Source organism: Oculina patagonica, chromosome 1 (assembly GCF_052425735.1).
Source record: "Oculina patagonica isolate OP01 chromosome 1, crgOcupat, whole genome shotgun sequence".
In the NCBI taxonomy this organism is placed as follows: Eukaryota; Metazoa; Cnidaria; class Anthozoa; order Scleractinia; family Oculinidae; genus Oculina; species Oculina patagonica.
In genome coordinates, this window is record NC_135758.1 from 30,178,729 (window position 1) to 30,200,686 (window position 21,958).

The window sequence follows — 21,958 nt, forward strand, 5'->3', positions numbered from 1 at the left end:
AGCTCTTCGAAGCTGTGATGCCGTACATTTCCCCAACGTACACATGCTGTTACGAATTCTGTTCACATTACCGGTAACAGCTTGATAGCGAGCGGTCCTTCAACAGTGCCGAAGCAAGGGTAAAATAAGTGGGGGGGGAGGGGGAAGGGCACGCGAGCCGCTAGGGGGGTCTGGGGGTTGAACGCAAGTAGGTCTTGACTCGCTTTAAGGCGGAGAAGGAGAGCTCGCTGACGGCATTGGTAGCTGGCATGACAAGCATAAGTCCAGCAGATCAGCGATGTCGAATCGGGAGGTGTCGTACCCCATTGCCTGCACTATTTCTGGAAGCCCCCATTGCCTGCACTATTTCTGGAAGCAGGGACAGCTGGGCTTCTAGCTTGTACTGCTGCAGGTCAGTATCCCCGTACACGTCCATAAAAAAATTTTTCAACATTTTATACAGGTCTGATTTTACTTTTTGGGAAAAAAAACTGGGGGGGGGGGAGCACGGGACCCCCGGCCCCTCCCCTTGCTACGGCACTGTTCAACTCTCTCAAGTGGCTGAATACATGCCGAAAGATAATCTTCACTTGCCCTTATGAATGTGCACTACAGCAGATCATCAACTATCGACACAGATGCTATCATTGATGTCTTTGCTAAAACTATTCATAGTTCATTAGCATTCCCAGTGACGTCATTAGCATTATATAATAAAATGGAATTAATTAGAATTGTCAGTTGTTGCGAACGTTGGCCAAAGATAGTAAGTAAGTGGAGGCCTTATGTTATGCACGTAAGTCAGTAAAGGTAGTAAGTAAATTAATACGAGGGATAGATGATTTAAGAAGTATTGTTACCGTATCTTTATCTTAATGTTTTTTTTTTCTCTTTGTGTGTACTGAAATGAATAATAATAAATAAATAAAAAATGAGGGACAGATGGTGCGCCCACCCACCACTCCCCCTGCTGCTCTTAGTTCTTTCGGCATACCCTCTCGAGCTTTGCTCGTCAGGGGTCACTACCCAATACTTAATGCTAATGAGTGAGCAGGGAGGATAATGTACTATTCAAACGCATCAATGTCTTCAGTCACAAATTGGTTAGCCTGTGTACAGCCATCCCGCTCCCCTAAAAAAATCGGGGAGGGAACGTCTGTGTTTTGGCGACGTTTTAAATCGTGTTCCGCGACGGGTGGTTTTCCCGGAATGTGTGGAAAATGATCTGATTGGCTCTTACACAAAAACCATTCATAATTGGCTTTAATTTATGCGGGCGATAGCTTGTGGCGTTTCAAATTACTTCAGTATATTGTTCCCTCCCTGATTTTTTTTAGGGGAACGGGAGGGCTGTACACAGGCTAAAATTGGTTTCTTCGTATCTCCTTATCTGCTGTTGGTTTGTTAATATATTTTTCGGCAAAACGACAGCTTTACCGGTTTTACTACCTTATATACCATGCCATAGAAAATAAAGCCAATCAGAGTACAGGGAAGCCGTCGTATATTGCAATTCCTGAGTTTTGATTGGTTAACGTACAGGCAATGGTATGTGAACTCATATACCAATGACAACAAATATTGTAGCTGATACGCGTCAAAGTCAAAGGAAACAGCTGGGGAGCTCAAATATTGCAATTATTTGGACGTTTTAATAAAACAATTATTCCACTCGCGCTTGTTGGATACGAGATCGTTATAGCCAACGAGGCGCGGTAATATCTTCCATCCATCTCATATCCAACAAGCGCGAGTGGAAAATGTTGCATAACTAGTATATTTTACACGATCCGCTATTTATATTTTGCAGCAAAGAAATCCGTTCTATAAAATAGGAAAAATGCGGAAGTGCCGTTACGCACATTTCTTAATACACTCCGAAAGCGATACCTGCGTTCAGTCTGATTTTCACGATACCGCCCGACCGTGCAATACCGTACCAGTCATATACTACCTTATGTATGCGTATGTTTGTGTCCCCGCCACAAACAGAAATTCATTGACCCCCCTCTAACGTTCGTCTCATTTCCTGTAAAGTACTTAGCTGAGGCAGCGCGTTCGACACTGTAGTACGGAAGTCGTTGTCTTGAAGTTTGTTGGACCGAAATAAACCACTGCTTTATCTTAAATAGGCCATCAGAGGATTCAAACAGTCTAGAACTGTTGTTCCTGGCAGCAGGTAGGCCGCTAGGGTAAGTATTCCCGCGACAAAACCACGTCGAACTGTGCCGACACTCGGACACCCAAACGCTCACTTGGCTGTTCAGAGATCTTGCTCATTTAAAGTCTTCTATTACATATACCTAGTTTTTCGTGATTTTGATGCCAAATATTCCCATGAAGTATAAAAGAAACTAGACAGATTAAACGGAACTGTTGTTTTAGGGTTAGGCACTGAAATGGCCATCGACACTTCCGTGTGTACACAAATTGCCTGTCTTGCAATCTTGGATCGATACTCGAAATATTTAAATTATTTGGAATCGAATAAATACGCCTTTAGAGATTTCAATATCTGAGAAGAATGTAATCGAATTAATTGAATATTAGATGCTACGAGTTTTTGTCAGTTTGGTCCTTTTGCAGCGATTTCTGATGTTACAAATACTTCTACATGTGACTCTATGATCTTTTCGTACAGTAATCTTTAATCTAGCGCTATCGATTCGAAAGTTATCAATGGAGTTCTATTCACTACCTGCGGCTGTCACTGCCAAGTGAATTAATCGCGAGCCAACATTTTTAATCAAGTCCATTTAGAAAATGATAGTATTTGTTGTGGAACTCATCATTCCGATACTATGTTGTTGTTTTTCTACAGGTTCGGGCCAAAGAGGGCCAAATGACTCACCATGTCCAATAACAAAAATCAGGTTAGTTCATAATGAACAGTCAAATAGTAAGTTACATCATTGTAAGCATAATTTTGTGCTTAAAATTTGCGATGACCAGTACATGTAAAAGAAACGCTGATAAAAAAATTAAGTTGCATTGTTAAAGCGACTCACTCACTCATGTAAGAATTTTGATCTCACTCAAGTGAGATATTGTAAGTTATGTTTTGTCTGGGAATAAAGATAGGACAAGCAGAGAAGAAAGGTAAACCAAAGAAACTTTCTTTCCATCTGGTTGACTTTTATAACCCTTGGACGTACAAGGTGGTGGTGGTGGGGCTGGATGCTACCCCCTCTTGAGGTTTGTCCATAATTCTGAAAAGGGGACTTAATCTATGATGCTGAAACTTTTAATAATACCAACTGCTTGTCATTAATGATTATTTTTGACAGCCATGTCATAATTACATGCAGGTTTTCCCAAATATTGTCTTTTTTGACTTAATTCTTTAATTAATTTCTCCAGTTTTCTTTATAGAGGGGAGCGTATTAGGGGGGGGGGGGGGGCGAAAACCACAAAACCACGCAGAAATACGCTACAAAACTGCAAACTGAATCAGATTTTACCAAAATACCGAAACAGCAGTTCCAAATGACCAACAACGGTAGATAAGACTGGATCTAAGCCGAAATCTGGCCTGGAATGTCATCAAGTCAACGTATCATTGGATAAAACAGTTAAACACATCAAGTATTAATTAACTGAAAGAGGCTGCAATTACAAACTACAGGACAAGTTTGCTTAATAATGAACAAAACACTTGGCTAAAGCTGGTTGAAGCAAAACAACTGAATGAGAAAGGATCTAGTAGGAACTGAAGAGAATCATATTACTGCAGACAATTTTCTTACCGACTACCGCAATCTAAAATTTGTAAAAACTGCACAACGGCAATACCGCAAGTTGAAATTAAAATTACCGTAAATCGCACGAAAAATTACGTAAACACGTCACATGGCAAGCGTTATTGCATGTAGCTTAATGCTGCTATCAGTAATGTCACAATCTCACTTCATTTGCCTTTGAATGTTTTCATACGTGAATGGGTCATTGATAGCGTATGCTCTGAGGTGTCGTATTTGCGAATTCTATTCTCTTTTATCACCAGAGGATAAGTGTATTGATCCTCTTTCGATTTTGTGGAATTCAACATTGTTCCCTGAAAGAGAGAGACCCTTGGGGAACGAGGTTGGAGAATAATTTGGGTTTGATTGACATGTGCTGAATGGTGTCAGCACATTGACCTTTTAATACATAAATTAATTGCAGTTTAATATCAGAATGGAATGAGTGATCGAGTGAGTGAGGGAAACACGTGACTTCGTGAATGATCACCACACCTCATTACCATTTGGTAAAAATCACTCATCTAACTACTCCCTGAATGGTACTCCATTTAATTCTGTTAATAATACAATTTAACCATATGGTATTGTCTTGAATTTCCATTCAGGTACCAGTGTGGAAAGCAGGAACTGAAGTGGTTGGACGATTTCAATTTAGAGGCAGGAACCAAGAGGTAGTTTTAGCTTCTTTCATTGTTGTTGTCAGTGTATTTAATGTTATGAATACAACCACAAAGTCACAAGGAGAAAGATTGTTCCATAACTTAAGCATGACCCACAGGAATACTGTGCCAGCCTTAGAGGTATTTGCTTTAGAGTAGAAATTAAAAAAAAAAACAAGTTTGGGGCAACCTACATGATGATACTAAAGATAATAGGGATAAGGTTCATCTTTCTTGTAAACCTGCCTACAAGAATTATTTTGAGATGTGGAGACAGTGAAATTAGGAATCACGGTTAATGAAGTTGTCCTTTTATTCAGGATCTACCCTTTGAGAAGAATGAGGTGCTATATATTGAAAGTGTCACTCGGGTGAGTGCAGTTATGACAAAATACACACACTTATTACACTATACAAAGCTGTTTCAATCTGTAGATCATTTTGAAAAACATTTCTCTTCACTTGGTCGAAAATATGAGAACAAAAGATCTAATGTTGCTAGAATAGCAACACTATTACACTATTTACTATTGATTATTATTGATTTTCATAAGGTGTATACTAAGTAATAGAATGTTATTACTTATCGGGACAATCTGACAAAATGCTGGAAGAGGTTGGCAGTGGCAATTGGCAGTAATTGGCCTTCTTAAGGTCCATTTACAGAGGCGAAAAATGTGAACCAGCAAATGTAAACTAGCAGCCATTTTGTTACTGCGATATTGCAGAATTTTTGAACATATTCGCAAAGGTTTTGAACATAACTTAAAATCTCTTTAATAATAATAATAATAATAATAATAATAATAATAATAATAATAATAATAATAATAATAATAATAATAATAATGACATTATCCCAGCAACAAAATCGTTATTAGCAGCCCTGTATTTGTCTGGTACATGCATGTGTAGATGTTGACTTCTTTAGTAGAAAAGGATTTGCAAGTCATGTTTTGGTTGTTTGTGTAAACAAAGATCGCTCACTTCCCTTATTTGCCAAAAATAATCAGGGAAAAAGTGTGGAATTTCATGCACATTTCTTGAATGTTGTGACCCTCCAAAAGTAGCAATAGGAAAAGGATGAAAATAACAAGAGTCGCTACTTTTAGATCTTTATGTTAATTAATAATTTTGATGTTTCTCTGTTCCCCTTAGGATCCTAACTGGTACAGAGCAAGAAATGCAAGAGGACGTAGAGGAATGATTCCTTACAATTATGTTGTAGAGTATAAAAGAGGAGTGAAACTTCATGCAATGCCGTAAGTTATCATTAATTTGCTTTGAATGCAAGAACAGGTACATGTACACTGTAGACCCAAAGGGGGAGGGGGGTGGCTTATAACTGACATAAAAGTAAAACACTTTGGAATGAGCTACAGCAGCATTAATTGAAATACATTTTTCATTAACTGCTTTTGAATTAAGCTTTAAAAACTCACAATAAATCAAATTCATTTCAATATTTGGAATGATATTGGGAGATGGGGGCTTACAGTCAGATACATTTTTTGTTCTTCAAGTAGATGGTCCTATAATGGGGGTGGGGGGGGGGAGGTGACCAGGGTGGGGAGGGGCTTAAAAGAGGGGAGGTTTATCAGCGGAATTTTACGGTAATTTATCAAGATTATTTTCATCACCTGCTTGAGGGTGTACAGTGGTGATTCTTGGTAGCAATCCTCTATGTTTTAATTTTACCGTGTTTTAATTTTCAGATGGTTTCATGGGAGGATCACCAGAGAGCAAGCTGAAGAACTCCTCAAGCCTTATGAAGAAGGCTTGTTTCTGGTTAGAGAAAGTCATAACTACCAGGGAGACTACACTCTTTCTGTTTGGTATGTCATTAGTTTTACTTTAAAGCTTGTTTTACGTTCCCTATATTATTTGCTGTTTTTAGAGAGTTTTGATTTTCATAATATTGATAGCTTTAGAGCGCGTTTAATGTTTTGTAAAGTTTTATTACTAACATTATATTCAGAGGCATTTTGTTCTCCCGTTGCACTTAAAGAAAGCATGTGCTATGTTCCAGGCATAACTAATCGATGATCAATGACATCAATTGGTAATCAATGAGTAATTGATGGGTAATCAGTTGATTAATCATTGATTATTGGTGATGATCAATGAGTAATCGATGAGTAATCGAAGCCCCAAAATTTTGTGGCCTATTGATTACTCATTGATTACTTATTGATGTAATTGATTACCTATTGATGTTATTGATATTATTGGTGATCTGATATGGATCTTAAGACTTCTTTTTAAATTGCTTTTTCAATAGCACTGATTCCAAGGTTGAGCACTACAGAGTAAGGTACACAGATGACAATAAGCTAACTGTTGATGATGAAACCTATTTTGAAAATCTCACCAAACTTGTAGAGGTAAGTGATTACTTGTTGACTATTGTTAAAACAAATAAAACTGATTAATTTTGCCCAATGCAGAGTTTACTTTTAAAAGGCTAGGTTAAAAAGGGCAATGATGATTTTTGGCTTAAATTGAATGTTACCAATTGAAAACAACTCTGATTTGTCAAAAAAATGTTGAAACGAGTTGAGCTTTGCTGGTTTCATTTTTATGACAAGCAAAGGTTTCTTTTGTTTTTATTTCATCAGAAAACTCCTTAAGATGCCACCAGGATAAACCAAGCTTTTTGCATACCGTTTATAGATATTGAAATTGAAAGAAAAACCAGTTAAAACAAATATAGGACAATGTTTAACACATGTATTTGCATGGGAAATTTGGAGTTGTTTGGGCAACGTTCAATTTCAGCCAAAAATCACTAACGCCTTTTTTCCACCGTGCCCTTCATTTACTCCGTGACGCCCTTCCCTGATGCATTATTGCCACTATTAATCACACACTTTACATCTGACTGAAGTCCTGTGAAATTGTTAAAGGTATTTTTTGTATTGCTTAGCACTACCAGGAAGATTCTGATGGACTTTGTACAAGACTAGCAAAACCCTTGGAAAAGAAGGGAGGGAAATTTGATTTCTCTGTTGATCCAGAGTCCTTTAAAAAAGGTTTGTTTGTATCTTTGCTTTTGTCGCCATTAGCATTGTGTGGTGCTTGCTCTATATTTTTTTGGAGGGGGTGGGGGTGCATCTGACAATATTACTTTAGTTCCATATTTAGGATAGTGTTTTAAGAGCTAAACAGATTAAACTCATCAACAATAGATGAGCTTGGGGAAGGTGCCTGGAAAGAGAGTGAAGCCTCGAGCACAAAAGCCGAGAGCATAGGGTAACCATGACAACCCTATGAACGGCAACCACCCGCAATCACCAGGCACCGTCACACTGCATACACAGTGGAACCATGAAACTTACCTCATACTTACCAGAGAGGGAGGGAGGGCAGGTAGAAGATGCCAAAGACAATCGAACGGCAAAAGCGCACGTGAAAATGAGCTGACCTCAGAAGCCGAGCTGTAAAACCACGCAACCCCCAGCAGACCCCCCTCCCACTACGCATGACCAAAACACGGGTAGGCTGCTGACCAGCATTGTTTCGCGTTTAACTTAGCTTAAATTACATTCAACCACATAAAAATATACTGTATGGGAGTAGCCTTCCTTTTTCTTAGCAAAGCAGAATGTATCCTACAAGCTATTAACAGATGTTGTGTCCTTTGACAAGCTTTTGGTACAGTGTATGTGTGATTTGTCTTTCAGAGGGTTGGAATATACAGCGCCATGAATTACATCTTGGAAGGTCCATTGGAAAAGGAGAGTTTGGAGGTGAGAAAAACAATGCCCTGCAAAGACTCACTAATAATGTATTACATGTGGACAATGTTATGCTGAGTGTTGCAGAGAATCTGCAGACATTATGCATTGTGGCTGCATCAAACAGTCTTGACTCTTTTCCAATTACAGTTCAGCATTAATTTTGTTGAAATACTGTTGCATTATGTTGAAGAAAAAAAAATCCTGATGAAGAGATTCAAGTTATTTTAAGTAATTAGAAGAGTGTTATCTTCAAGTTGAAACAGATTCACCTAGGTTGGAAACAGATTTAACCTGAAAAACAATACAACCTACAACACATTGCATGTATGTATATCCTGTGTCAATAAAATGAGGGATTCTATTGATTGTCTGGCAACCAAAAGGTATCTTCAAAATAAATTATAGCACAACTAAAGTAAAGCACGCGTTCTGATTGGTTAATTTAGCGTCTACAATTTGCGCATGGGCGGTACACGCTGACGTTTGCCTTCAACCTGAGCGCACGCGCTGATCTGATACGACATGGCACAAGAAAGTGCCACTACTTTACGAATTTTTACATGTTTTCTTGATTTTCCTGTGAATTTGAAAAGCTAAACATAAGAAAAACCATTTCTCCATAATGCTGAAAGACTTAGTTTGAAATAATTCAAAAGTTTGTTTGTTTATTTTTTCTTTTAGGTTTTCGTCAGCGTTTACACAAGCACTACACGCAATTGTTTAAATAAGCGTGCGCACTTTTACCTCAAAGAAACTGTAAATCGCCAAAAAGTCGTGCTATACAACAAATGATAAGCATCACAGCATGCAATATTGAGTTACAGATGCACTTGGGAGGTTTGCTAAGCACGAAAGAAGCGTAAGAGTTGCCCAAGGTGATAGCCGAGCACGACTCTTATGCTTCTTTCGTGCTTAGCAACCTCCCGCGTACATCTGTAACTCAATAGTGCACGCTGTGATGTTTACCATTTGTTAATTTTCTTTGTTAATGTTTTTCTTCATGAAACATTAATAAGTGCTGGTTATATCCTCAGATGTTCTTCAAGCTGAATACAGAGGACAGAAGGTAGCTGTAAAGTCACTCTTAGATGACAGTCATGCTGCTCAGGCATTCCTAGCTGAAGCTTCTATAATGACGTATGTTGAACCTAATATATTGGGTGTAAGTGAAGAATAGCTCCCAAAATAACTTGTCGGCCAACAGGTTATTCCGCAAGCAGTTCTTCACTTAAAATACAAATTACAAGTTAATGCAACCTCCAGTACAATTGTCACTGTTGTATATCACTGATTTAGTACCGTAGTTATTCGGTTATAAGGCGCACTCGGTTATAAGACGCACCCCAAACTTGGCAACATTGTTATGCTAAGTTTACAAACTGAAAATTCTCAGAAAACACTCGGTTATAAGACGCACCATGAGTTGGAGAGTTGAAAAGATGTAGTGATCAATTTAAGGACAGTTTTTTCTTTCAAAATTTGAATGTTTGAATGTTGTTCATACTCCTTGGCACAATCTTCGAGTAAAAAGCTAACATTTCCTGCTAAAAAAGACGTAAATCCACTTGAGCAAAACATCTTTCCATCGTTCAGGCTTCGAACTTAGCTGCTTAGTAACCTGGCAGATGTGTAGTTACCAGTGACCACTGAGTTTGTAGCTTGGTTACCAAGTTCTCAAGCATGCTTCGTATCGCTACGAACTTTGTTTATCGAGTGTTTTTCAAAGATTCTCAAGCTTTTTTGATGTTTTCCTTGTCTTCTAAAGTCATTTTCCACTTTCCACGCTTAGAAAGGTTTGTTACAAATGAGTATGCTTGGTTTTCTTTGTCTACTTTCAACAACATGCTGGCATATACTGGTGTTACTTAAACTCGTTTTATATCCGCGATAAAAAACTTTGCGTTTAAACTTAAGATGTTTCTTATCTCTTTAATACTGTAAAAGTCAATAAACAACATTAAGTGTTTTCATTTTTCTTGTTTTAACTGTAAGTTCCAGTAAAATGGCGGTCATAAGATTTTGTTGGGCGAAAATACTCGGCTATAAGACGCACCCTAATTTTGGCATGAACTTCCCACAGAAAAACAGATTTTTCCCGAAAAAACCGTGCGCCTTATAACCGAATAACTACGGTATTACTTATTACAAAAATTAATGAGTCATTTAAGCAGCTTGACCCAACATTTAAAAACTGCCAAACCCATTGCCTTCAAAAAGTAAAAGTGATCATGGTTATTTTTGGAATATTAAATTTGTTATAATAAATAAACTTGGTTGACAGAAACTGCTATTAATAATATATAACAAAAACAGTTGTTGTTCAGTTGTTGTATCTTCCCTAGATACATCAACATGACAAATAATGATAATAATAATAACATTAATAATTAATAATAATGAATTTTTATGCTAATTGTTCTAAATACTTGAATTCCATGAAACATGCACCCTTAGTCAATGTCTTATGTTTTTTGTACACTTGTGATTTATAGGAATTTGAATCATAAGAACCTTGTGAGATTACTTGGTGTGTCACTGGATGGAAATCCTATTTACATTGTAACAGAATTTTGTGGAAAGGTAAGAATTTGGGTTCAAACATTAAATCTCTGCACTTCAAAGCTTACATTGAACTGACCTTTTGAATACTTAGAGCAGTTTTCAATTTCAAAAGTAACATTTTTGCTTGTAACACTTTGTGGATTTAGCTGTGACTGGCTCAAATTAATAAACCTGCGCAGCATTAGGCGACCAACCACAGCAAACATGCTGTTTTTTTTAATCAAATATGCGTAAAAGTGGTGTTGGTTTTATTGCTGTAATGCTGTATTGCATTATGCACTTGACTATTAAATCATCCTTATCTTAATCCCACTTTTATATTTTGACAAAGTCTACTAAATGCTGTGTTTACACTTGGGCATTCACTGAGGTAAAGATTTACCGACTAAACCTTGGTAGATTTGTACAGTGTTTATACTGGATCAAATTACCGAGGTAAACCTGTCATCAACCACAATCACGATCGAATCGAATTGGTGGCAAATTCTGAAATCCATGTGTAAAATGGCCGCATTTATAAGAGAAGCTGTGGCTCATGTAGTCCTCACGTTTTATTTTCTTGTTCTTGAGCTGCAAACTCAGGTCTTAAGATTTCAGCACTATACCTTTTGTAGCACCTCAAGAAGTCAAGTCGATATTAAATTATCCTAGTTTATGACTTAGTTATGTGCATTTATTGTAATCTGAGGTTAAATATTAATTTTGAACATTTGTGTGATACCATCTTTAGGGAAGTTTGGTAGAATACTTAAGGACAAGGGGCCGAACTGTTATTGGGCAAAAAGATCTTGTAGGATTTGCTAGGTAAGAATTTAACAAACTAAATAGGTAACATAAATATTACAGGTGTCATATGGTTTGCAAAATATGGCGGTAGGCAGCATGCCTTAAGTAAATACACATGTGGAAAGATATTTATTAGTGGACCACCATTAAGCATGGTAAAACACAGTAAGAATAAAGAATACTCTTTAGTCAGTGACACAAGGTACCCAGGAAACTTGGAAAAAAATTAAGTGACAGGGCTCGAGACTAACGGTAGCCAACTAGCCACAGGCTAGTAGAAATGCAATTTTAGCTAGTAGGTTCTGAGCTTTCACTAGCCAAAATAGCTAATTAAGGAGGCTCGATGTAGTTTTTTAGCCGAAGGGTGGTTGTTTTGAAAAACGCTCTTACAGATTTTCCTAAAATTTTGTGTACAGGTAGTCAATCTACTATACTTGAACATATCAAAAAATGAATACCAAGAGTCAATCTAGATTTCGAGAAAATCAAGCTTGTTTGAGGACAAAAGAAAACGTCAATGGTTGCTATGGTAACCTTTGTGACAAAGTGACCAGTAAAAAATTAAAATTTGGTCATATTTGATCATTATGGTGTATTTTAGCAAAAATCGAACACTAGCTTCCTAGATAATTTTGATTTTCAAAACAACCACCCTTCGGCTAAAAAAGCTACTTCGAGCCTCCTTAAAATTTCAGGAATTTCATTGGAAAAAACCATACATGGAAATCGACTCTGAGAGAACAGAACTCACAAGTACATTGCCATCACGTATAAAATTATCAGACTTGGAAAGCTGAAATTAGAGACAAGAAGTAACTTAAAATTAACCCTTATGATAATAACAGAGCCAATAAAAACAGCAAAGTGCTTCTGCCCAAACCTAAGTTAGCTTGGAATTCAGGCTAGTAGAAAATTGTTTTTGGCTAGTGAAATCAAAGCTGTCACTAGCCAAGAAGCTAGCTAGCAAAAAAGTTAGTCTCGGGGCCTTAAGTGGTTGGCATCATGTAGTAATTAATAAATAAATGTATGTTGAGGTATTCCTGGAGGCTATTTTCTTCATTTTTTGTATATATATATATATATACAAGCACTGTTTTAACATCAATATTTAAGAGACTGAAGTCATTTTAATGCGACAGATTCACCATTTCTTATAGATTCCAAAAATATAGTTTGAATTTTAGAAAAATCTAAAGAATGCTTGGAATGTAAGGAATTTAAGGGGGTGATTGCATCCACTAAATATGACAAATTTGATAAAATGTGAACAGGAATTTATTATATCCTCCCAAGGTTTTGCACACAGTTAACATGCATAAAAACTCAACTTTTCACCGCAGTCCGCATTATAACTTACATTGCTTTGAAGTATTTTTACAGAAGAAATTTAAAAAAAATACCTTCATGAAATTTGAGATGCTGTCTCTTGATCGCTATTGCGTTCCCGAGTGCGGACTGCGGTGAAAAGTTTCCTTATCCCACGTATTTGCAGCCTGCCGAGTTTAGCAGCAGAAGAATAAATCATACAGGAGCTATTCTATCTAGAATGAATGCATGTTTGTGTCGCAAGCCTCCAAATTATTCAAAATACACCATATTTTTTCGCAACTTCTTTCCCGATTGATTCTTGTGTGAGTTCTGCCTTGCCGCCATGTTTTCCAAGCCAGCAATGTATAATTCCAGCGGTAAATAACAAAAATTTGCTCTATATAAGGTCTTTCTTTCCTTATAAAGAGAGTCCATTTTCCCGCGAAACCAATCAGGAGTGCGAGCGTAAACAATGACACCTTTCCTTGGCAACCGATGTCCTGGCCTGGAGCGCAGGGTTGACAGATATATTTTATTCGCGTTGCAAATATCAGAGTTATTCTTCGAAATACAACGGAACTATGGCTTTACATGATGGAATGAAGCTTCCACAGATATTTGTGAACTATGAATGTAATTTGCAATGGACAAGATTACAATTTCGGCGTTCTGTAATAAGAAGTTGCCAAACTACATTTCAGTACACTTTTACCGCCGAAAAAACTATGGTATTTAATAAGAGAAAGGTAACTTGTAATCTTCCATTTAAATCATCGGAATAAGACGCGCAATAAGCGAAAAGTCTGCCGATGCATTATTTCGCAGTTGAAACTGGAGATCCTGAACTGTCAAAATCGCCGCCCTGGGGAATATTTTAGTAGACCGCAATATTAGAATTTGAGCCGTTTGTTGTGGCAATTTCCCGCAAAATTTGCCTTGGAGACAAAACTTCAGTTGCTTATAAATATCTCGCTAAATACAAATACCTCTGAACTAAAAAGTTGTAAACAGACATATTTAGTAAATAAACCCCTTCAGGCGGCTGGTATATTGGAGGATGATGCCCGAGGCCGAAAAATGAACAGTTGGCCGAGAAGCGAAGCTTCGAGGGCAACTGTGAAATTTTGAGGACAATCTTTCAGCCAAGGGCATTATCCTCCAATATACCAGCAAGCCAGAAAGGGGTTTATTTATTTTATAACCCTCTGATTAATTTTACAACGCGCTTTATCGCCAGTAAATTTATAGGAAAAAACTTTCGTAATAAACCCGATGTAACTGTGGTTGAAACAAATTTAAGTTGATTGTTTTACGTGATTTTTTAACTCTGTAATTTCATTAAAAGTTAGAATTGAATAAGGTGACTTCATTCGTTTGTTTTGTGCTTGCTTACAAAATCAGGCGACGGATATGAAATCGGACGGAGTATATTCGCTGATACCCGTCGTCCGATTTTGTACCACGTGATGCGTTTTGTCCATTGAGCTCACGCAAAAATTAATGGGTGGGTTATAATTTGTGATATTCTTCAAGCTAATTTAGAATTGAACAGTTTTAAAAAGGGTCACTTTAGCCTCCAGGAATACCTTAAATTAAAATTAACTTCTAAAGATAGAATATTATTAATGATAATGATAATGATAATGAATTTATATAGCACATTTTTCATGTGTATATGTTCAAATGCGCTGTACACCTACTTATTCACGTCTCAAAGGCCAGACCACAACACCGGGAGCTTCGTGCCCTACTCTTTTCGAATAGTGTGTGGGTTCTTTAACGTCCCCTGTTATAAGACTGAAGATACAGGAGACGGAACCTACGGTTTATTTATATAAATGTTCTAAGGTAAGGTACTCATTTATATAAATGTTCTGTCTTTTACAGGGATATATCTGCTGGTATGCAATATTTAGAGTCAAAGAATTTGGTTCACAGGTAAAAGACCTTAGAGTATATTCATATTGATTTAAGGATTAAAGAATGAAAATATTTGTAAAGAACTTTTTTGAAATCAACTGACATGATAGCATGAAAGAACACACAAATAACATGCAAAATGAGTACAAATAACTCACAATATTCGTACTCCACAAGACAACAGCCACACAAAAGATAAAAAAAATAATGCCGTAAGTCAAAAATTTGAGAAAAAAAAAGATTGGATAATAAATCTTCTTATTAGACATTTTATTGTGTTGTATGACGCGGCACATTTGTACTTTGGACTCCCAAAAATACTGCAAGACTATACAATAACATGTCTCAGAAGACATATAATTATAGGAATGAGCGGCATTTTAAGTAGCATGGTACATAAATAAGGTACATATAGTACAACACCGTAGGTGACAGCAACATCCATGTCTGGGAATGAATTGAATAGAATAGAACTTTATTTTAATAACATGCCACCCCACTTAGCTATGAGCATGTAGTTTTCATCACTAAGCTTCAAAGCAATATTATAATCAGTTGTAATAAAAATATTGTGCCCTGCATGTGGGACAATAATTTGTAGAGTACTTGGATGTACCGGTACTCGGTCCTGTTTTTGTGACTGGACCTAAGTTGTTCAAGATTTGCAGAATTCAGCTCTTGTCTCCAAAGTGTGCTTTCTTGGCTGTTGTTTAATTATACATCGATGATCCTTGTAGGGTGAGATATATTCAGCAAATAATGTGCAATATGATTTTATTTCAGGGACTTGGCAGCAAGGAATATTCTTATTCACGATGATGGAACAGCCAAGGTACTTAATGCCAGTTATTACGCCTTATTGTGGTTTTCAATGACATGCAAACTTGGAAATTCATACCTCAACCAACAGTTTACTCATTTTGCTGCCGTCAATCATCTTGGCGGACCTCTCCGACCTTACTTCAAATGGTCAAAAGGTCACATCTGTCGGCTGTGATTAATAGATTTCATTCTATTTTGTTTGTTTCTGTTTTTCAAGGTTCATTTGCTGTCATCATAATTATGATTGACAGCAGTGACAAACACAAAATTTTTGTGAGTTGGATTTTTTAAACTTCAGAGCTTTGCAATTAATAGTAGCCCACAGTGGATATAATTATACGTGTCCGTTATGGTGGGAGTTAACTGTAACTTGTCATGATTGTTTTCATGGTAGGTGTCTGACTTTGGACTTGCAAGAGAAGCTAACTTCAATTTAGAAGGAGGAAAGTTCCCTATTAAGTGGACGGCACCTGAAGCAATCAAACATGGGGTAGGGTTTGCTGGAAGTTAATAAATCCCTAGCAAATACACAAGAACAAATTAAATTTTTGGTTTTGATCATACATGTAGTTAACATATAATTTGAGCATGATCACACAGGAAAGTGATATTGATTGTACAAAATAAATTAGGCAGGTTGTTTTTTTGAGAAAAAGGTAAAAACATACCCAAAATTAAGATAATTTTTGACATTAGTTCCAAGAAAAATGGTCAAACTTAGGTCATGGAAAACTTTGAAAAACCATGAAAAGGGTCATGGAAAGTCATGGAATTTCAAAAGCTCAAAAGAGTATGAACCCTGAAAATGGAAAAGGGATAACTCTCAGTAATACTGTTTATGAAGTGTCCAGAATAGTATTGACCATTTCATAATTTTTCCCTTTTTGTTCATTTTTAGAAATTTTCGACACAGTCTGATGTGTGGAGTTATGGTATATTACTGTGGGAACTGTTCTCATTTGGTAGAACTCCATATCCCAGAGTGGTAAGTAATACAGGACGTAATTACTGTCTCATGGAACAAAGATGATAAAAATTAATGATGATGAGAACATCATTTCCTCACTAGCCGAGGTGTAAACATAAATTAGGTTCCCATTTTTTTAACTGTACTTTCCATCATGCCTTGGTGCAAGGAAATGATGTTACATGCTAAGCTTGGTATAACACAATAAGAAAGATATTATTAGAGTTTTACAGTAAGGAGCCCAAAAGTGTGACCACTTTTAATAAATTTACATTCTTTATTGCATATTTTATTCAATCAGAAGTCAGCTGGAAACTGCCCTTGGCTTCTGATTTGATACTGACTGCACAGAGGAATGGTGCCAAACCTTCAAATTAACTGGACAAGTATTGACTAAATTATGACATTATGTGCCAATTAGCCATGTTCTAAACGAGCAGGGGACTGGGCACAAACATATTTTCTCTTCGGTACAAACATTCAATATCGATTTATTTGAAAAATGGGGCATGTCGTCTGAAAGAGCATCCAAAAATCAGTAAATTTACCAAATCTGACGGTTATTGGTTTAAACCCAAAGGCATGGTATACTTAGTATGGATTGGAGGGACAGGCGTCCTCCAATCCATACTAAGCTCTCTTATTTTTGAAGTGTGCCATGAATTTGGGTTTAAACCAATAACCATCAAATTCGGTAAATTTACTAATTTTTGGATGCTCTTTCAGATGACGTGCCCCATTTTCAATTCAATCGATATTGAATATTCGTACCAAGAAAAAATATGTTCGTACCCAGTCCCCTGCTCGTTTAGAACATGGCCAATTGGCACTCTTAGGAGTTAAAGGGTTAAAAGCAGTCACACTTTTGGTCTCCTTGCACTGTGTCATAAATATTAATATGGCTTGTTCCTTTGTTGTTGTTGTACAGTCAACTCTCTCTTAACAGACACTTCTATAAAACAGACACCTCTTCAAGAGAGACACCTGGTGTTGGTCCTGTCCCAGCCATTTTTCAGTCACTTAACTGTAACTAAACTCCCTATAAGACGGACACCTCTCCAAGATGGACAGTTGGAGCCGCTCCCGACGGTGTCCATTTTAGAGAGAGTTGACTGTAGTTGTTGTTGTTGTGTACAATTATGGGTTCACACACTAACTCTTATTTCTCTCCAGCACATAGATAGTGTTGCTGAGAGGATCGAAAAAGGTTATCGTATGGAATGTCCTGATGGATGCCCTAAAAAAGTTTATGATGTAATGAGAGACTGCTGGGACTACGATCCAAATCAACGGCCAACATTCAAGAGAATATATAAAACGCTAGATGAAGTTTACAGATCATTTGTACCTGTTGGTAACTGATACAAACAGCATTACTTTAGTTAGTAATTGACCAAGAATTGTCAAATGTTTTAAATGTTGATGAATCTCTAAAAGGAAGTTAAATGTCACGTTTGTTTTCTGGCTCCCACAAGCGTTGCTGTTTTTCAGTTTTATTACCGGTTGGTAGACTTGGTTGAAGGAAGTGAATAGGGGTATGCAAATCTGCTGATTTTGTTGTTGTTTTTTCAAAACGTTTTGGTTGTATGAAGGTAACAAGATTCTCAGTTGATCTCCAATCTGCTGTCTTTTCAAATTCTACGTTTTCATTCAAGAATGCAATCCTTGAAAAATCTGTCGATCTGCCAACCTATTCACCTCCACCACGTCTTAGTTACCTTATTGGACCAGGTATGATTTTCAAAAAATCGTGAAATTTATAACTCGCGAAACATATTTTTTAACGATTTAAGCATATTTTTTTAATGTTTTAAATGTACATGTGCTTTTTGGCCAAATCGCGACCCCGCGATATACTGTTGCGCCAAATTCTCGAAACTAAGTACCTGCAAAATTAAGTACCAATAAGATAATTACCAGTGATTTCTTTATCTTCCATTTGGAAAGGGCTTTGTAAGGAATATGAATATACCTTATTGTTACATGTACTTATTTTCGTGGGACTTAATTTTCGCAATCTTCAAAAAGTCCCGAAATTAAAGACACGCGAAAATTTATTTCAAACGGTTTCTATTGTATTTTTTATGCTAATTAGGGATTTTTGGCCAAATTACGAAAGTTAAGTGCCGCGAAATATGCCCGTTCCATTTTCGCGAAATTAAGTTCCCGCGAAAATAAGTAACAATAAGGTAACACGCTGGTCAATTTTGGGTTTTTTAGAATGTTTAACAAAATATCAAGTTTTTTAAAATAACCTCTCAAATGAGAAAAATAAATAAATTTTGTTAATGTAGTATTACATTTCTATTTATCTGTTGAATTTGTTTTCATGTTTTAGAAGAATGTCATCATTTAATTGGATTATGAGTAGTTAGGTAAATGTAACTGAATCGATGTTAGAAAAAAAAGATTCAAACTGGTTTTTTCATAGCCCTGAACTGTGATTTGCATGACAGCTCAGTACATGTAGTTTAAACATCTCTGACCACTAGTTCTTTATATTTTTATACCATTCAAAGTAAGCTCTACAGATCATATGCATAATTTCAAAAAAACCTTTCAATGTAATAAATATTATTTGGATCAGCATTGCATGTTTGAATGAAATGCATGAATGAATGCATGTGTCAAGATTACAGAAAATGCTGTTTTTGAGACTGTTACACCAAGAACATCATTATTTGAAAGTTAGTGTGTGAATTAAAACTGTGAATTTTGTTTGGTTTTAGCAACATGCAAATTGTGCATACTGATAGGGTCTGTCTCATTTAATAGTTTTGTAAGGCATGTAACAAAATGTTATCAATTTATGGAATTTAGAATTTTAAATATCCTGGACTTATAAGCATATTAGATTTTTTGTAATTTTTAATTCGTGATGGATGTGGATGCTATTTTCTATGCATAAGTGTTTTATATGTTGAATAAAGGATAACAGCAGTATTGTTCAATGAAAATGACAGTACTTATATTACCACAACCGATATTTTCTGTGTTGCTGGTTTTGTGGCCAATACTACACAGTTGTTAGTTCTAATTTAGCATAATTATTACATTTTGTAAGTTAGTAATTTTTCCGATCAGGCTAGTGAAGTGTATAATGGATTATAGGTGAAGACAAGCCGAGAGCTCATAGATATGACTGTCATAACTTTTATTTTTGATAATTGTAATATTAATATGTTCAGAGGCCGTGACCATTGCTACTAAGAAAAGGAAGAAATTTTCCCACATTGCATCTTTTATTTTTGCAAACATCTCTATTGACATGTATTCACGGTTGAGAGTCCATTATGGATGCATGTAATTTTTGTGTTGTGGTGCATCTTGATTATTCATTAGTAGAGAAACTGTACACTCGCTATGGATCAATAAAAATCACTAAAAAGTTTGTCCAAGCAAATCTTATGCTTACTAGTATTGAGCTGACACCTGTATAATTTCTGAAAACCAGTTTTAAAGGCGCATCAATTCTCTGTATCAAAACTTAATATTGACAAGTGGTTAAAGCTGCTTGCATGTGGAGTATACATTCTACAGGTCCCATGTTTTCAGGCTACGTTTACACGGAACTGGACCAGAACCTTTCCAAGCCGGATCGGCTTCTGTTAACATGGAACCGTTTGGTTGGACCGGATCCGTTCCGGACCGGTCCCATGTAAACATAGCCTCAACATGACATTAAAAAATTTCCATTTGTTCCAGTTCCTACCACCTTGTTAATCCCACTTTTCACCCCTTTTTTTCTTGGCTAGACTTCCTCCACAAATACTCACACATCTTCTAACAGATGCAAGGCAGTCCCCAGCTTGGCATTGTATCATGTTTACTTGAGTATCACGATGTAACCAGCTGGGGGCTTACATAAGTGTGGTGCTTGACGGGGGGGGGGGGGGGGACTCCCATATGAGCTATATGGGTATGTGCCGCTGTGAAGGGTATGGTATTCAAGCAGTTTAGTCTGGGATAGGGTAAAGAAATCAGGGTTCTTTGGTCTAGAATAGAGTATCATTTGCCAGAAAACTGATCAGAAGCATGAGTAACACTGTTTCCATTAAAAACACAAATAGTGACAGTTCTGAAAACAGCAAGTCTGGGATAGGGTAGTAATTTTCAGTGTTTTTGTCAAGTAAAGGGTTGTGAAATATGCTGAACATGGTCTGGTATAGGGTAAGGGTTTTGAAGTCACAGCGGCACCCACCCACCCAAAAATATATAGAGTACACCCCCCCCCCCCAGGGGTTAGCCTGAATTTCAGACATCCTTCTCTGGTCACCTGCTGAGGGATGTCTGAAATTCAGGCAACCCAGGGGTGTGGTAAAGGTGAAATGAAATACAGTCAATGATGCGTGACACTGGATCATAGTAAAGAAATTTGAAAACTAAAAAATGAACAGACGTTTTGGGTTTGGCCCTTCTTCAGTGTTCTGGTCTGAAATGCCAATGTTTAAATGCAAGTTGCGCCATGCAAAACCAACGGCTCATGCACATGCAATTAACACAGTAAGTGTAGGTTGACAAGCAACTCTCAAACACTTAGGGCAGTTACATGCTTACCTACCTGTTCCCTTTTTACCGAATGGTAATGAGGTGTAGTGATCATTCTTGAAGTGACGTGTTTCCCTCACTCGACCACTCGCTCACTCCATTCTGATATTAAACCGCAATTAATTCATGCATTTAATGGTGAACGTGCTGACAGAAAGGTTCTATAAAAACGCCATTCAATGCATGTCTAAACAAATTATTCTCCAACCTCGTTCCCAGTGTCTCTCTCTTTCAGGGAACTAAATTGAATTTTCACAAAACAAATCGAAAGAGGATCAGTTACACTTATCCTCTGGTGATAAAAGGGAATAGAATCCGCTCTACGAAGCCTCAGAGCATAGGCTATCAATGACCCATTCACGGAAGGAAACATTCAAAGACGCGTTTTAGTAAACACAACATTCATGCACGTTTTTGTTTCGCGTCACATCATCTTCGTGTCACGTCATCCGTTCTTCATCTTTTTGAGTCGTGCAGAAACGCTCATCTTTCTCTCAAATTTTATTCGCTGCTCAAAATAACGCTATACGTGCTGGCAGAAAAGTAAACATATTCACAAAACAAATTTACTTAACGCTAAAATGGATCAAAGGTTACACTTAAATATTTTTGTGATGAAATAGAATTCGCGCTACGAAGCCTGAGGGCACGAACCATCATGACGCAATTCCCATGGAAAAATAAAACATTCACAGGGAAATAAAGTGAGATTGTGTTCCATTATTGAACGCTTATTTAAAGAAAAAAACTATCAATAAATCTATCAATGAAAAAAATTAAAGGCAAATTAAGTGAGATTGTGACATTACTGAAAGCAGCTATGAACTACATATAGTTACGCTTAAATTGTTATAAAAAAATATTACGCTCGCCATGCGACGCACGTTTTTGTTTCGCGTCACGTCACCTCGTGTCACGTCATCC

General features: G+C 36.9%; 1 protein-coding gene across 2 annotated transcripts; it reads left to right on the forward strand.

Annotated features, from left to right (window-relative positions):
- The first annotated feature begins 2,014 nt into the window (after positions 1-2,014).
- On the forward strand, positions 2,015-19,889 carry LOC144663362 (tyrosine-protein kinase CSK-like). Of its 2 annotated transcripts, none has more exons than XM_078524274.1 (17): positions 2,015-2,171; positions 2,801-2,852; positions 4,328-4,393; positions 4,702-4,752; positions 5,540-5,643; positions 6,097-6,216; positions 6,663-6,765; positions 7,308-7,413; positions 8,065-8,130; positions 9,156-9,258; positions 10,614-10,701; positions 11,414-11,487; positions 14,665-14,715; positions 15,481-15,529; positions 15,914-16,009; positions 16,418-16,504; positions 17,660-19,889. In XM_078524274.1, exons 2-17 carry the CDS (start codon positions 2,832-2,834, stop codon positions 17,846-17,848), a joined length of 1,374 nt encoding a protein of 457 aa, XP_078380400.1. In that variant the 5' UTR covers positions 2,015-2,171; positions 2,801-2,831; the 3' UTR covers positions 17,849-19,889. The 2 variants fall into 2 exon arrangements, with proteins under 2 accessions (XP_078380400.1, XP_078380410.1); XM_078524284.1 differs by having other exon boundaries at positions 2,015-2,158.
- Positions 19,890-21,958: the final 2,069 nt, after the last annotated feature.

What these genes read in the sequence shown, in the direction of transcription:
- LOC144663362 (XM_078524274.1), top strand. Translation starts at nt 2,832, where the DNA reads ATGTCCAATAACAAAAATCAG. An exon ending in GCTGAAGCTTCTATAATGAC is followed by an intron (nt 9,259 to 10,613) that starts GTATGTTGAACC and finishes TGTGATTTATAG; the next exon opens with GAATTTGAATCATAAGAACC. An exon ending in GATCTTGTAGGATTTGCTAG is followed by an intron (nt 11,488 to 14,664) that starts GTAAGAATTTAA and finishes TGTCTTTTACAG; the next exon opens with GGATATATCTGCTGGTATGC.